Genomic DNA, 15,988 nt, shown 5'->3' on the forward strand with positions numbered 1-15,988 from the left:
TTTCATCAATTGTAGCATAGCAGAGGCACGCTGTCCTCTAACCTACAGAGTCACATTAGTTGTTGGCATGGGACTCATGATGGCAAACGCGCTCAGGTTATTGTTCAAGCAACTGGTTTGGTTTTTACTTGTGGAAAACTTCTTAATCTCTCCTGCTTTGTCATATACTTCTAGCACTGACACATGGCAACAACTTCCAAGGCAATTTGACAATCGTCCCCGCTTTAAACAGCCTCCACTCCAACAAACAGTTTCAAGGCCAGTTCGAGTAGAAACTGTCGCTGTGACGTGCCATTCAGACTACATGGAGATAGTCGTGAAGGCTGATCTGTTTCAACTCGGTAATCCAATCGACGTGGATGACCTGCGACTTGGAGTTGAACAGTACCAAGACCAAGAGCCCTGTAGGGCAACAGCGTCAGCAGCCGGAGATGAGTACAGAATATTTGCAGCACTTTCGGACTGTGGAACCAAGAACCTGGTAATATATATATATATATATTTTTTTCAGTAGTTGACTTCTTGAAACAACCTTCTCTTAAATGCTGCTTTGTGAATCCACAGATAACCGAAGACTCATTGATCTACACAAACCTCCTCAGATATACACCCAGAACCACACCAGATGGGGTTATTCGAATGGATGGTGCTGTAATCCCAATTGAGTGTCATTATGAAATGTGAGTTTAGGCTATACTGTTGTATGATGATCATATGAATCCTGCGTTGACCTATTGGTTTATTTACCGGCCTGTACTTTCTGTTTCAGGAAGTACAGTTTGGACAGTTATTCTCTCCAGCCGACCTGGATCCCTTTCACCGCCACAGTGTCTGCTGAAGACACCCTGCAGTTCTCATTGAAGCTTATGACAAGTGGGTATATGAATCCTGGGCTGCGCTTCGCAGGGTACTATTTTGTTGAACATTCAGATAATCTAAAGGGTACAATGGCGCTCTCCCAGAAGCTTGGTAAAACCCGTGAATTGAATGTTCAGATATAAATGTACTATGTAGCACAAATGCTCTTCTGACATGCAAAATACGGAATCACATCAGACAACTTATGGGGGACACTTCTGTCTGCAATGTTATACAGTTTGCATACTAAACATGGCCCTGTTAACAAACCCCTCATTTGAATCCATTATTAGATGCTCACTAGTTTAGCGCCTATTGACAATAAGTTCTGGCCGGGGTAGTTTTAATAGCGACTCGCGTTCGTAACTTTAAAACGCATCGCTTGCAGTACGGTCTTTCACATCAGCGACACATTTTCGTGGTTGACATACAGAAGACAGAGGCGTACCTGTGCTAATTAGTTATCTGCGTCTTCAAACACCTGTGTATAAACGGAAGATTGACGCCACAAACGTGTTGTCACTGAAATACTGTCGGCTACAACTAAATGGTGTAGAGTAACTAAGTGTTGCGCGTGTGAAGTGATTTTGATGCGATATGCAAGAGGGCTTTGTTTCTTGAACTATACTGCAATAGAGGCTTTAGCTGCCAGGGCCACGTCACATCTAAACAGATGGTCCTTGGACTATAAGGAGTAATGTTAGGCTCCTTTAGTTGATTATTGGATAACCTGTCTTTACTGCCATTTCCTTTCCAGGTGACTGGCTCTATGAGCGGGGTTCTGGAGTCTACTTCCTGGGTGATCCCATCAACATTGAGGCGTCTGTCAGGGTTGCTCACCACACCAGGCTCAGGGTCTTTGTTAGCAGCTGCGTGGCCACACTGGACCCTGATAGCAACTCTGTCCCCAGATATGTCTTCATTGAGAGTGATGGGTAAGCAGGGGGGAAAATGGCTTAGAACGACTATTCTCCGGCTGGCCCGTAGAGAACGATAGAATATGCCATTTGAGGGCTTCCACCATTTTTAAAGTAGTCAACTGGTGCTTGGTGGTTTCTTTGAGACTTCTTAATTGGTTACTAAGGCAGATGCCCCAATATGTATCTCCCTCCAGGTGCTTGACGGATTCCCAGCTGCCTGGTTCCCGCTCTGGTTTCATGCGTAGAACCCAGGACAACAAGCTCGGGTTCCACATTGATGCCTTTAGGTTCTACCAGGAGGACAGGGCAGAGGTGAGGGCGGTATTTAAAAAAAGAACAGATGTTGTAGAGGCCATTACGGGTACTGTAGTAAAATTATTCTACAGTAACATAATTTACAGACATTATGTAGGCTACTGTGATTCTGCATCTTTGTTTTGCTCATCCTGTTTTTTACAGCTGTACATCACCTGCCACCTTATGGCAGTCCCTGTCATGGACCATGCAGAGCCTAGCAACAAGGCATGCTCCTTCATTGATGGCAGGTGGGATAAGTCATATTTCCTTAGCTGCTGTGACCTATTCACTGGAATAACCATACCATTTAAAAAAAATGCTGTGTTCTTGGTCCATGAGTAGATCTTTCATACATTTCAGATGGAGGTCTGCTGATGAGAATGATTTGCTATGTGGGCGTTGTCTAAGCCTGAGTAGACAGAAGGGGGTTGATCAAGCTCCAGCACAACGTCCCCTCAGTCCAAGACTAGGTGGTAGCCAACTTGAACCTCGTGTCTACCGCAACAAACCCCCAGTCTCTGGTGACAATTGGAGTATTGGGATGAAGGCCAAGAAAGGTGTATTTGACATCTTAATCCCTCTATTCTGTCACCACCTTCTCAAAACACATTGCAGGGTTGGGACCTTCCCTCAATTTCCATCTCAACCATATTGGAGAAGACTAATTGAAAGTGTCTTGACTGCAAAGGTGTGTGCTTGCATGTGTTTAATTAATGTGTTGTCCTTTTAGTATGGGACCAGGATACTACTTTGGGCCCCATGATGGTCCTCCCAAGTAAACAGAAGAGTACACCTCTATCTCCACGGATGAGTGGAGGTATCGATATACCTGGCTTCCCTGCCTCAACAGGGGACAGGAAGCCCGTATCACCTGGCAGTCGTTGGAGTGGCATGGACTTCAAGAGAGGTAATTTGACTCTGACAAGGCATAATCTTATTCCTTATGTAGTGCACTACCTTTGAACAGGTAGTCTTGATAACCCAACCCTAGGCAACAGCAGTGACTAGGGTCTGGTTTCAATGACTGACTCGTTTGGCAACTTCTCCCAACAAATCACGAGGCAGACATAGCAGAAGGTCATGATTTGAAACCAAATTTTGCAGGGAATACCTTTGCAGTGGTTTTAGTGAAGGTAGTTGAGGCAAACTAGCCACTTGCATAATGCACTCATTAAAAAGAACTGATCTCCATCTTGCAGCTACTATTTTGTATGTATTCAAGCGGATCAGGTAGTGACATAGGCAGACTTAGTTCCTCTATGCCAAACTCACATTCCAGTAGGTACAGAAGTGTAAAGCCAGTTTTTAAAATGTGTGGGAGGCAACCAGGATGTCTCGACTATTGCCCAGACCATGATGCACTGGCCAAAAGTAGTGCACTCTATAGGTCATCGGGTGCCACTTCGGACACCTGTCTTTTCCTATCCCTATAGGCTAGCAATTCTGCCAACACTGGCTGTGTTAATCTGTTCCATTTAATTCCAGGACCTTATTTCGCCCAATCCCAAAATGCGGCTAGTCCCTTGGGCCTGAGGTTTGGACCCAACAACAAGCACGGTCTCGTTAGCTCTGCAACATATGATGGCTTCATCAAGCAGAAAGAACTAATCGCCCAAAGAGGTAATGACAGTACTTTACTGTTTTGCATGTATGATAATTGCATGTAGGCTCTGTGCTAAATAGTCTGTTCTCAGAGCTGGAGGCCACCCCAGACCCTGAGTTGATTCCTACACCTGAGCCCATTGGAGACCTTGAGGTTACCACAGAGAAAGAGGGTCTGGGTGAAGAGAAGGATCAGAATGAGATTGGAACCTATTGAAAGGGTATGTATGGGATGATGGTACTGCTATTTTAGAGTTAAATAACCTGCACATGGCAAGCAGGTTAGCACTTATTGGGATGGCTCCGCAGAATGTTCACTAGCTGGCACAGCCACAAAGTAATAAAATATGATTTTTAAACATTAACCTCACTGCCAACCCTAATGCTTAACATTAAATTAAAAGCATACATTGTTACAATGTAGCCAACTTTGACTTTCCATCTAGTGGTAATCGCTAAGTTCTGCCTCCAGGACAATACCGTCTCGATAAATGTCAACCTGCACATGGCACTTGCCAGTATCACTTTAAAATATCTGACTTCAGAGCTTTTGATGTGTTTCATAAAGAAGGAATATGTTCCCAGTCCACTATCTATTTCTAGAACTGGAAGGCGCTGTTGTCGTGGTGGCCCATAATAGACTTGCTCCAAGCAGCAGCACACCAACTCACTGAGGTTGGTGCCAGTCCTGATGTCCCAGCACACAAGGATGCCCCTACAACAAAGTGACATGAGCACCACCACATCTGCTCCTGGCGAACTCAACCAGTGAAGGGACTACCACAACACTGAGATGATGCCTGTTAATCTCTTTGAAAAATAAATGATTTAATGCTACTTCGACTGACTTTCTGTCTTCACCATTATGCACTACATGCTAGAGTAATCTGAAATATTGCCTTCATTTGTTAAAGTGAGTGCCCAGCAATGTAGAAGGGCAACGCATATTCAGTAGTAGGCTCAACCAACAAGAATGTTGCACTTGGTATGGAACCCCTTCACTGTTGCTGCCAACTGACATTTCCTAGCGTAGTCTTTGGTCTGTATTGGTGTTTGCATAGCCAGACATCACATCCTGGATTAGTGTGACTCTGTCCCAAGGTTCCTGATTGAGCATGTAAGTTACAGGGCATTCTGAGAAATTGGGCTTGCAATGTGAACTCCAGCTATAAAGGGTCTGATGAATGGGTGGACTGCACAGGAGGTTGGTGGCCCCTTAATTGGGGAGACCGGGCTTGTGGTAACTGCAGTGGAATGGTATCAAACCCGTGTTTGCCTCAACCTCCACTGGCGGCCTGGAACCAGAAATCGGCACTGGCACTTCTAACTGGTCCTTTTCCTTAAACCCCGCCCCTTTGTGAGACTTCCATTATTATCCACAAGGATAATTTAGTGCTAAAACCCACGTTTTGGGGTTTCGTCTGGTGTACGCCTAGCCTCAGTCAATGGAAAGGCTTTGGTCACGTTCCTCCCTGACTACATTGCAGATGTATGCCAGATCTTAAAATGCCTGGTAATGTATTTAACTCGGCTAACCACATACAGCAATCTGATGCACTGTTGGACGCGGCACAACCACTGGATGCAACGCTTAAGCATCTAGTTGGGCAGGCGTTACGGTCAGAAATGCGCACGAGATTGCCACAGCACCTATTCTGATTTCAACAAGAGATGAGAAATGATCGGGTGCCAATTCACACAATTTATATGGCTGCATTTAGACAGGCAGCACAATTCTGATCTTTTTCTACTAATTGGTCAAGACCAATCGCAAAAGATGTTTTTTCAGATCGGATTGGTCAAAAGGCCAATTAGTGAAAAAAGGATCAGAATTGGGCTGCCTGTTTAAATGCAGCCAATGGCCTTAGGGTTCTAGGCCCATATTCCCAAAGCGCATCGGAGGATAGAACAGCTTATCAATGGATCGGTTTTGCCTTTTAGGCCACACTGCAAGGCCTAGTGCTCACATCTGTCTTACATGTATTTTTTATTTCACCTTTTGAACCAGGTAGGCTAGTTGAGAACAAGTTCTCATTTACAACTGCAACCTGGCCAAGATAAAGCAAAGCAGTGAGACAACACGGAGTTACACATGGAATAATCAAACATGCAGTCAATAACACAATAGGAAAAAAAGTCTATATACAATTTGTGCAAGGGAAGTAAGGCAATAAATAGGCCATAGTGGCAAAATAATTACAATTTAGCAATTAAACACGAGTGATAGATGTGCAAGTAGAGATACTGGGGTGCAAAGGACCAACAAAATATAACAGTATGGGGATGAGGTAGTTGGATGGGCTATTTACAGATGAGCTATGTACAGGTGCAGTGATCTGTGAGCTGCACTGACAGCTGGTGCTTAAAGTTAGTGAGGGAGATATGAGTCTCCAGCTTCAGTGACTTTTGCAATTCGTTCCAGTCATTGGCAGCAGAGAACTGAAAGGGAAGGTGACCAAATGAGGAATTGGCTTTGGGGGTGACCAGTGAAATATATCTGCTGGAGCATGTGCTACAGGTGGGTGCTGCTGTGTTTTGGAATGCTGACTCTCCAAGCTAAGGTGATAACAAAGCCTACCATGGATGTTCCCAGTTTCTTTGAATGTTCAAAATCATAGTGTTAGAACACTTAAAGCCTCAAAGGACAATTAAACTATTTTCAATACGAGTCCTTTATGGCTCACCACAGCAGTCAACTAGCTAGCTAGGTAGCTTTCTAGCACATTCACTAATTTGTCTGTAAGCAATACATGTTCTTGTCAAACTGTCAACCGAGTAACTAGCAAGCAACAAGATATGTAAAATAGCAGTCTAAAAACCACGAGGGCAAATAGATCAGATTTGATCGCTAGACACAAGTCGCATGGCCGGGAATCAAATTTGTATCTGATTTCAAACCACCTTGGAAGGTCAGGGCCAGGTCCAGACATAAGCGGTCGCTTAGGGGCCCCCGACCCAAAAAGGTTTATACATATATACAGTACCAGTCAAAAGTTTGGACACACCTACTCATTCAAGGATTTATTTTTATTTTTTCCTATTTTTAGAATAATAGTGAAGACATCAAATCTATGAAATAACACATATGGAATCATGCAGTAACCAAAATGGTGTTAATCAAATCCATTTATATTTGAGATTCTTCAAAGTAGCCACCCTTTGCCTTGATGACAGCATTGCACACTCTTGGCATTCTCTTGGCATTCTCTCAACTAGCTTTATGAGGTAGTCACCTGGAATGCATTTCATTTAACAGGTGTGCCTTGTTAAAAGTACATTTGTGGAATTTCTTTCCTTCTTAATGCGTTTGAGCCGATCAGTTGTGTTGTGACAACGTAGATAGCCCAATTTGGTAAAAGACCAAGTCCATATTATGGCAAGAAAAGCTCAAATCATCAAAGAGAAAGGACAGTCCATCGTTACTTTAAGACATAAAGGTCAGTCAATCTGGAAAATTTCAAGAACTTTGAACATTTCTTCAAGTGCAGTCGCAAAAACCATGAATCGCTATGATGAAACTGGCTCTCATGAGGACCGCCATAGGAAAGGAAGACCCAGAGTTACCTCTGCTGTAGAGGATAAGTTCATTTGAGTTAATCGCACCTCAGATTGCAGACACACCTCAACATCAACTGTTCAAAGGAGGCTGTGTGAATCAGGCGTTCATGGTCAAATTGCTGCAAAGAAACTACTACTAAAGGACACCAATAATAAGAAGAGACTTGCTTGTGCCAAGAAACACGAGCAATGGACATTAGACCAGTGAAAATATGTCCTTTGGTCTGATGAATCCAAATTTTAGATTTTTGGTTCCAACAGCCATGTCTTTGTGAGACGCAGAGTAGGTGAACGAATGATCTCCGCATGTGTGGTTCCCACTGTGAAGCATGGAGGTGTGGGGGTGCTTTGCTGGTTACACTGTGATTTATTTAGAATTCAAGGCACACTTAACCAGCATGGCCACCACAGCATTCTGCAGCGATACGCCTTTCCATCTGGTTTGCACTTTGTGTCCTGAAAATGGCGCCGACAGAGAGCTTCCGTGCTTCTAGCTCTTAGGAAACTTTGCAGTATTTCATTTTTTTATGTATTATTTCTTACATTATTAGCCCAGAAAACGTTTTCTGTTATTACATAAAGCCAAGAAGAACTTTTGGATATCAGAGAGGCGGTAACTCACCATTACGACCAGGAATACGACTTTCCCAAATCAGATCCTTTGTTCGCACCCCCCAGGGCAATTGAACTGATTCCACGAGTTACTTGGAGTGGTTTCTAGTCCGACTTAGGACGCGCGCACACCACCCACCGTTTCCGAGTATACTATTCACTAATGTTCAGTCTCTGATCAATAAAGATGCCGAGCTCAGGGCGAGAATTTCTTTCCAGAGAGACATCAGGGATTGTAACATACTCTGTTTCACAGAAACATGGCTCTCTTGGGATATACTGTCTGTGTCTGTCCAGCCAGCTGTGATCTAAGTTCATCGCGCAGACAGGAATAAATATATCACCAGGAAGAAGAAGGGCGGGGGTGTATGCTTCATGATTAACGACTCATGATGTGATTGTGATAACATACAGGAACTAAAGTCCTTTTGTTCACCCGACCTAGAATACCTCACAATCAAATGCCGAACGTGTTATTTCCCAAGAGAGTTCTCTTCGGTTATATTAACAGTCGTGTATATCCCCCCTCAAGCCAAAACCACAACGGCCCTCAAGGAACTTCCCTGGATTTTATGCAAACTGGAAACCACATATCCTGAAGCCGCATTTATTGTAGCTGCGGATTTTAACAAAGCAAATTTGAGAAAAAGGCTGCGGAAGTTCTATCAACACTTTGACTGTAGTACTCGCGCTGCTAAAACACTCGACCACCGCTACACCAAGTTCCAGGATACCTAAAAGGCCCTCCTACGCCCTCCTTTCGGCAAATCTGACCACAACTCCATTTTGAACTCCATTCAACACCATAGTACTTTCCAAGCTCATCGTTAAGTTTGAGTCCCTGGGTCTCAACCCTACCCTCTGCAGCAGGCTCCTGAACTTCCTGACGGGCCACCTCCAGGTGGTGAAGGTAGGAAACAACACCTCCACTTCGCTGATCCTCAACACTGGGGCCCCACAAGGGTGCGTGCTCAGCCCCCTCCTGTACTCCCTGTTCACCCATGACTGCGTGGCCACGCACGCCTCCAACTCAATCATCAAGTTGTAGACGACACAACAGTAGTAGGCTTGATTACCAACAATGATGAGACAGCCCTCAGGGAGGAGTTGAGGGCTCTGGGAGTGTGGTGGCAGGAAAATAACCTGATGATCGTGGATTTCTGGAAACCGCTGAGGGAGCACCCCTATCCACGTCAACGGGACTGCAGTGGAGAAGGTGGAATGCTAAAAGTTCCTTGGCGTACACATCACTGACAAACTGAAATGGTCCACTCACAGAGACAGTGTGGTGAAGAAGGCGCAAAAGCACCCTCTTCAACTTCAGGAGGCTGAAGAAATTTGTCTTGGCACTTTAACCCTCACAAACTTTTACAGATGCACAATTGAGAGCATCCTGTTGGGCTGTATCACAACCTGGTACGGCAACTGCACCGTCCGCAACCTCAGGGCTCTCCAGAGGGTTGTACGGTCTGCCCAATGCATCACCGGGGGCAAACTACGTGCCCTCCAGGACACCTACAGCACCCAATGTCACAGGAAGGCCAAAAAGATTATCAAGGATAACAACCACCTGAGCCACTGTCTGTTCACCCTGCTATCATCCAGAAGGCCAGGTCAGTACAGGTGCATCAAAGCTGGGACCGAGAAACTGAAAAACAGCTGCTATCTCAAGGCCATCAGACTGTTAAATAGCCATCACTAGCACATTAGCGGCTGCTGCCATTATACATAGACTTGAAATCACTGGCCACTTTAATAAATGGAACACTAGTCACTAATAATGTTTACATATTTTGCATTACTCATATGTACACTACCGTTCAAAAGCTTGGGGTCACTTAGAAATTGTCCTTGTTTTCCATCAAAACATACATGAAATGAGTTGCAAAATGAGTAGGAAATATAGTCAAGACCTTGACAAGGTTATAAATAATAATTTTTAATTGAAATAATAATTGTGTCCTTCAAACTTTGCTTTCGTCAAAGAATCCTACCTTTGCAGCAATTACAGCTTTGCAAGCCTTTGCCATTCTAGTTGTCAATATGTTGAGGTAATCTGAAGAGATTTCACCCCATGCATCCTGAAGCACCTCCCACATATTGGATTGGCTTGATGGACACTTCTTATGTACCATACGGTCAAGCTACTCCCACAACATCTCAATAGGGTTGAGATCCAGTGACTGTGCTGGCCACTCCATTATAGACAGAATACCAGCTGACTGCTACTTCCCTAAATCATTTTTGCATAGTTTGGAGCTGTGCTTTGGGTCTTTGTCCTGTTGTAGGAGGAAATTGGCTCCAATTGAGAGCCGTCCACAGGGTATGGCATGACATTGCAAAATGGAGTGATAGCCTTCCTTCCTCAAGATCTCTTTTACCCTGTACAAATCTCCCACTTTACCGCCACCAAAGCACCCCCCAGCCCATCACATTGCCTCCACCATGCTTGACAGATGGCATCAAGCACTCCTCCAGCATCTTTACATTTTTTCTGCATCTCACGAATGTTCTTCTTTGTGATCCGAACACCTCAAACTTAGATTTGTCTGTCCATAACACTTTTTTCCAATCTTCCTCTGTCCAGTGTCTGTGTTCTTTTGCCCATCTTAATATTTTATTTTTATTGGCCAGTCTGAGATATGGCTTTTTCTTTGCAACTCTGCCTAGAAGGCCAGCATCCCAGAGTCGCCACTTCACTGTTGACGTTGAGACTGGTGTTTTGCATGTACTATTTAATGAGGCAGTCAGTAAAGAAATTGTAAGGCATCTGTTTCTCAAACTAGACACTCTAATGTACTTGTCCTCTTGCTCAGTTGTGCACCAGGGCCTCCCACTCCTCTTTCTATTCTGGTTAGAGCCAGTTTGCTCTGTTCTGTGAAGGGAGTAGTACACAGCGTTGAACGAGATCTTCAGTTTCTTGGCAATTTCTCGCATGGAATAGCCTTCATTTCTCAGAACAAGAATAGACTGACAAGTTTCAGAAGAAAGTTCTTTGTTTCTGGCCATTTTGAGCCTTTAATCAAACCCACAAATGCTGCTGCTCCAGATACTCAACTAGTCTAAAGGCCAGTTTTATTGCATCAGCACAACAGTTTTCAGCAGTGCTAACATAATTGCAAAAGGGTTTTCAAGTGATCAATTAGCTTCTTAGCTAACACAACACGCCATTGGAACACAGGAGTGATGGTTGCTGATAATAAGCCTCTGTACACCTATGTAGGTATTCCATAGATAATCTGCCATTTCCAGCTACAATAGTCATTTACAACATTAATAGTTGGTAATTTATTTTATTTTGTAAAAATTTTGAAAGGACGATTTCGTCCCGCCGACCCTAGAGAGGTTAACAATGTCTACACTGCATTTTTGATCAATTTGATGTTATTTGCTTTTCTTTCAAAAACAAGGACATTTCTAACTGACCCCAAACTTTTGAACGGTAGTGTATATACTGTATTCTATTCTACTGTATCTTAGTCTATGCCGCTCTGACATTGCTCGTACATATATTTATATATTCTTAATTACATTCCTTTACTTAGATTTCTGTGTATTGGGTATATGTTGTGAAATTGTTAAATATTACTTGTTAGATATTATTGCACTGTTGGAGCTAGAAACACAGGCATTTCGCTACACCTGCAATAACATCTGATAAACACGTGCATGTGACCAATAACATTTGATTTGTTTTGTTTTTCAACAGGACAATAACCAAACACACCTCCAGGCTGTGCAAGGGCTATTTGACTAAGGAGAGTGATCGATTGCTGCATCAGATGATCTGGCCTCCACAATCACCCAACCTCAACACAATTTAGATGGTTTTGGATGAGTTGAACCGCAGAGTGAAGGAAAAGCAGCCAACAAGTGGTCAGCATATGTGGGAACTCCTTCAAGACTGCTGGAAAAGCATTCCAGGTGACGCTGGTTGAGAGAATGTCAAGAGTGTGCAATGCTGTTATCAAGGCAAAGGGTGGCTACTTTGAAGAATCTCAAATATAAAATAGATTTTGATTTGTTTAATACTTTTTTGGTTACTACATGATTCCATATTTCATAGTTTTGATGTCTTCAATATTATTCTACAATACAGAAAATAGTAAAAATAAAGAAAAATCCTTCAATGAGTAGGTGTGTTCAAACTTTTGACTGATACTGTATATATTTTTTGGGGAACTTAGTCAGACTCAATTTACTGTTGAGAGTTAGAATAGTAGAATACACAAAGTGCAAGTTTGACATTTGTTTGTGCATCAGCAGTTTTTGTCTTGTTTTGTCAGTCACTGACAGTCACTCAATTAGCCATGTCAGCAAATTCAAATTGATTGGTAAATTAGTCTCCCCAGTTATCTAAACTTGTAATCATGGCCTAATACCAACTGGGCACGCAGGGCATGTGCACAGGAGCCCTGACTTCCATGGGGCTCCATTGATTTTGTTAGTCACTCTCACTCAGATATCATTTTTTGTATGTTTTTTATTTCACCTTTATTTAACCAGGTAAGCTAGTTGAGAACAAGTTCTCATTTACAACTGGCATAAGTCATGGCAAAATGTGTAGAATTGCAGGAAATTTGCTTTAGAACTGCTACATTTTCTCTCCGCCCCATGGCAAAATGTGTAGAACTGCAGAAGACTTCCTTTAAAACTGCAACGTTTTCTCTACGCCCCATGGCAAAATATGTAGAATTACAGGAAAAACTTTAAAAGACAAATGTTTCTCTCTGCTGTCAACAGGTGGGCACAAAAAAGATTGCCCCACCACCAAATCTCGCTTAGGGCCCACAAAAGGATAGACGAAGGTGGTTCGAAATGTGGCTTGAAATATCTGATTCCATGTGATTTTTGGCTGTTCAGACTGCAGGAAAATGAACCGATTCGAATCAGATATACAAAAGAATAGGATTTGAGTCACTTCAATCTAAGAAGCTATGTGAATACAGGCCCTGAACTCTAGGGACAGTGTAAGCAGTTGAGTGCCAATCAGCAACACCCCAGATTCTGTCAACCATAGTCATCATTCACGACTTGATTGGTATCAGTTGTGTTAGTGCTTGCTGGAACAAAAAGCCTTCACCCACACCGGCATTGGTTTCGTCAAACATTCATGTGTGGCAGGGTATCAGAATATTTTCTCCCTCATCAAATACAATTGGACACTCATTGTTCTTTGTATTGACTGGAGAGTTTATACTTTAGATTAGGAGTGTTGTTCCATTGAAGAAACCACTGTCTAATTCTTAATCACTTTCTATTGTTTTCTTTTGCTTATGTTGCTGGTGAAGAAAAGTATGAGGATGTATGAACTTGTCATCATTGAGGTGTTCATTTTGTCATTGGCATTTAGTGTAGAAAGCTGCATTCGTTTGTTGCAAAGATGGGCCGATGATAGATGCATGGACAGAGAAAATAAAGTAACCTAACTGAAGCATTTTGAAGAAGGTCAAGGAGTGCCGTCAATTGGGGCTTACACCGTCTGTGTAGAATATACTGAGGACGACTATGATCATATCGATAAACTCGTACCTCAACAGCAATGGCCACAATGTGTCTCTGGATGAACTGGGCTGTATTCAGTAGTCGGATTCCGTTGCTAAACATTTTGTCTGTCGCAAAACGTTTTGCAACGGAAAACCGTTTATCATTTACTCTAGGAACCAAACAGCACAAACGGAACGTTTTCCGTTTGGAGTAACAGACAATGTTTTGCAATGGAATCCGACTAATGAATACACCCATTTTTAGGTCACAGAACAAAATGGCTCTCAGAATTCAAAACCCCTCATGATCTCAATTCTCTTTATGGAACCCTCAGATTCTATGGTCTACTCAAACAAGTTGGTGTTCTCACAAGTTCCAGATAATGTCATCACCAGGGGGATTCGTGTTGAATAAATTCATGTGTAAAATTGTATTTCAGAATGTAGTGATACTCCATATTTAGAGCACACAATTAGGAGTATAATGACACCAAGGTGTTGTCTGTATCATATACAGTTGAAGTCCGGAGTTGAAATGTATTTTGCTAAGGTGTATGTAAACTCAGTTTTTCACAATTCCTGACATTTAATCCTAGTAAAAATTCCCTGTCTTAGGTCAGTTAGGATCACCACTTTATTTTAAGAATGTGAAATCTCAGAATAATAGTAGAGAGAATGATTTATTTCAGCTTTTATTTCTTTCATCACATTCCCAGTGGGTCAGAAGTTGACATACTAATTGAGTGTATTTGGTAGCACTGTCTTTTAATTGATTAACTTGGGTCAAACATTTCAGGTAGCCTTCCACAAGCTTCCCACAATAAGTTGGGTGAATTTTGGCCCATTCCTCCTGACAGAGCTGGTGTAACTGAGTCAGGTTTGTAGGCCTCCTTGCTCACACATGCTTTTTCAGTTCTGGCCACAAATTTTCTATAGGATTGAGGTTAGGGCTTTGTGATGGCCACTCCAATATCTTGACATTGTTGTCCTTTTTGCCACAACTTTGGAAGTCTGCTTGGGGTCATTGTCCATTTGGAAGACCCAATTGCGACCAAGCTTTAACTTCCAGACTGATGTCTTGAGATTTTGCTTCAATATATCCACAATTTTCCTGCCTCATGATGCCATCTATTTTGTGAAGTGCACCAGTCCCTCCTGCAGTAAAGCACCCCCACAACATGATGCTGCCACCCCCACAACATGATGCTGCCACCCCCGTACTTCACAGTTGGGATGGTGTTCTTCAGCTTGCAAGCGTTCATATTTTTCCTCCAAACATAATGGTCATTATGGCCAAACAGTTCTATTTTTGTTTCGTTATACCAGAGATTTCTCCTAAAAGTATAATCTTTGTCCCCATGTGTAGTTGCAAACCGTAGTCTGGCTTTTGTTATGGTGGTTTTGGAGCAGGGGCTTCTTCCTTGCTGAGTGGCCTTTCAGGTTATGTCGATATAGGACTTGTTTTATTGTGGATATAGATACTTTTGTACCCGTTTCTTCCAGTATCTTCACAAGGTCCTTTGCTGTTGTTCTGGGATTGATTTGCACTTTTCACACCAAAGTATGTTCATCTCTAGGAGACAGAATGCGTCTCCTTCCTGTGCGGTATAACGGCTGTGTGGTCCCATGGTGTTTATACTTTCGTACTATTGTTTGTACAGATGAATGTGGTACCTTCAGGCGTTTGGAAATTGCTCTCAAGGATGAAGCAAACTTGTGGAGGTCTTGGCTGATTTCTTTAGATTCTCCCATGATCTCAAGCAAAGAAGCTCTGAATTTGAAGGTAGGCCTTGAAATACATCCACATATACACCTCCAATTGACTCAAATTATGTCAATTAGCCTATCAGAAGCTTCTAAAGCATGACATTTTCTGGAATTTACCAAGCTGTTTAAAGGCACAGTCAATTTAGTGTATGTAAATTCTGACCCACTGTCATTGTGATACAGTGAGTTATAAGTGAAATAATCTGTCTGTAAACAATTGTTGGAAAAATGACTTGTGTCATGCACACAGTAGATGTCCTAACCAACTTGACAAAACTATAGTTTGTTAACAAGAAATGTGTGGAGTGGTTGAAAAACGAGTTTCAATGACTCCAACCTAAGTGTATGTTAACTTCTGACTTCAACTGTAAGTTCACAGATCATTGGTCTTACAGGGGGAACGTATAGTCCTAAAATGGCCACTTTTATCATGTTTTTCTATTTTATTGACTTTGTTACAATACATGAAAAAGCATATCAAACATCCTAACTCTCATGATGTTCCTATTTTTGAGAATTGCCAGAACAATCTGAGAAATTGCCCCTGCCTATTCATTTGCCAGCCCAATTACTATAGATAGATTTTTCAGTTGAGTAAGGAATCTGTAAGTAGCTGCTACAGATTACTTCTTAACTACTCTAACAACATAACATCAAGTGTCAAGTGCAAACAAGTCCAACTGGGGTAAATGGACCGTTTTAATGCTGATGCTTCTCCTTTCTGATGTTGAATAATCAGGAAAAGAGGTGATTTACACATTGACTGTCCAGGATTTATCAACAAGCATGAAGATGATTTATATGTGTATGTCTACCACTTATTACAGTATACGGTTGTTTTTAATATAAAAATGTAATTCTGAACTTTAAGCCTCAGTTAGAATGTGA

At 42.4% G+C, this 15,988-nt stretch overlaps 1 protein-coding gene across 1 annotated transcript; it reads left to right on the top strand.

Annotated features, from left to right (window-relative positions):
- On the top strand, window positions 1–4,514 carry LOC115175726 (zona pellucida sperm-binding protein 3-like). The gene is made up of 11 exons (XM_029735189.1): window positions 1–481; window positions 565–680; window positions 770–873; window positions 1,616–1,793; window positions 1,973–2,090; window positions 2,238–2,323; window positions 2,436–2,632; window positions 2,806–2,982; window positions 3,561–3,695; window positions 3,770–3,898; window positions 4,263–4,514. Exons 1-10 carry the CDS (start codon window positions 68–70, stop codon window positions 3,892–3,894), a joined length of 1,650 nt encoding a protein of 549 aa, XP_029591049.1. The 5' UTR covers window positions 1–67; the 3' UTR covers window positions 3,895–3,898; window positions 4,263–4,514.
- Window positions 4,515–15,988: the final 11,474 nt, after the last annotated feature.

This window comes from Salmo trutta, chromosome 36 (genome assembly GCF_901001165.1).
Source record: "Salmo trutta chromosome 36, fSalTru1.1, whole genome shotgun sequence".
Classification (NCBI taxonomy): Eukaryota; Metazoa; Chordata; class Actinopteri; order Salmoniformes; family Salmonidae; genus Salmo; species Salmo trutta.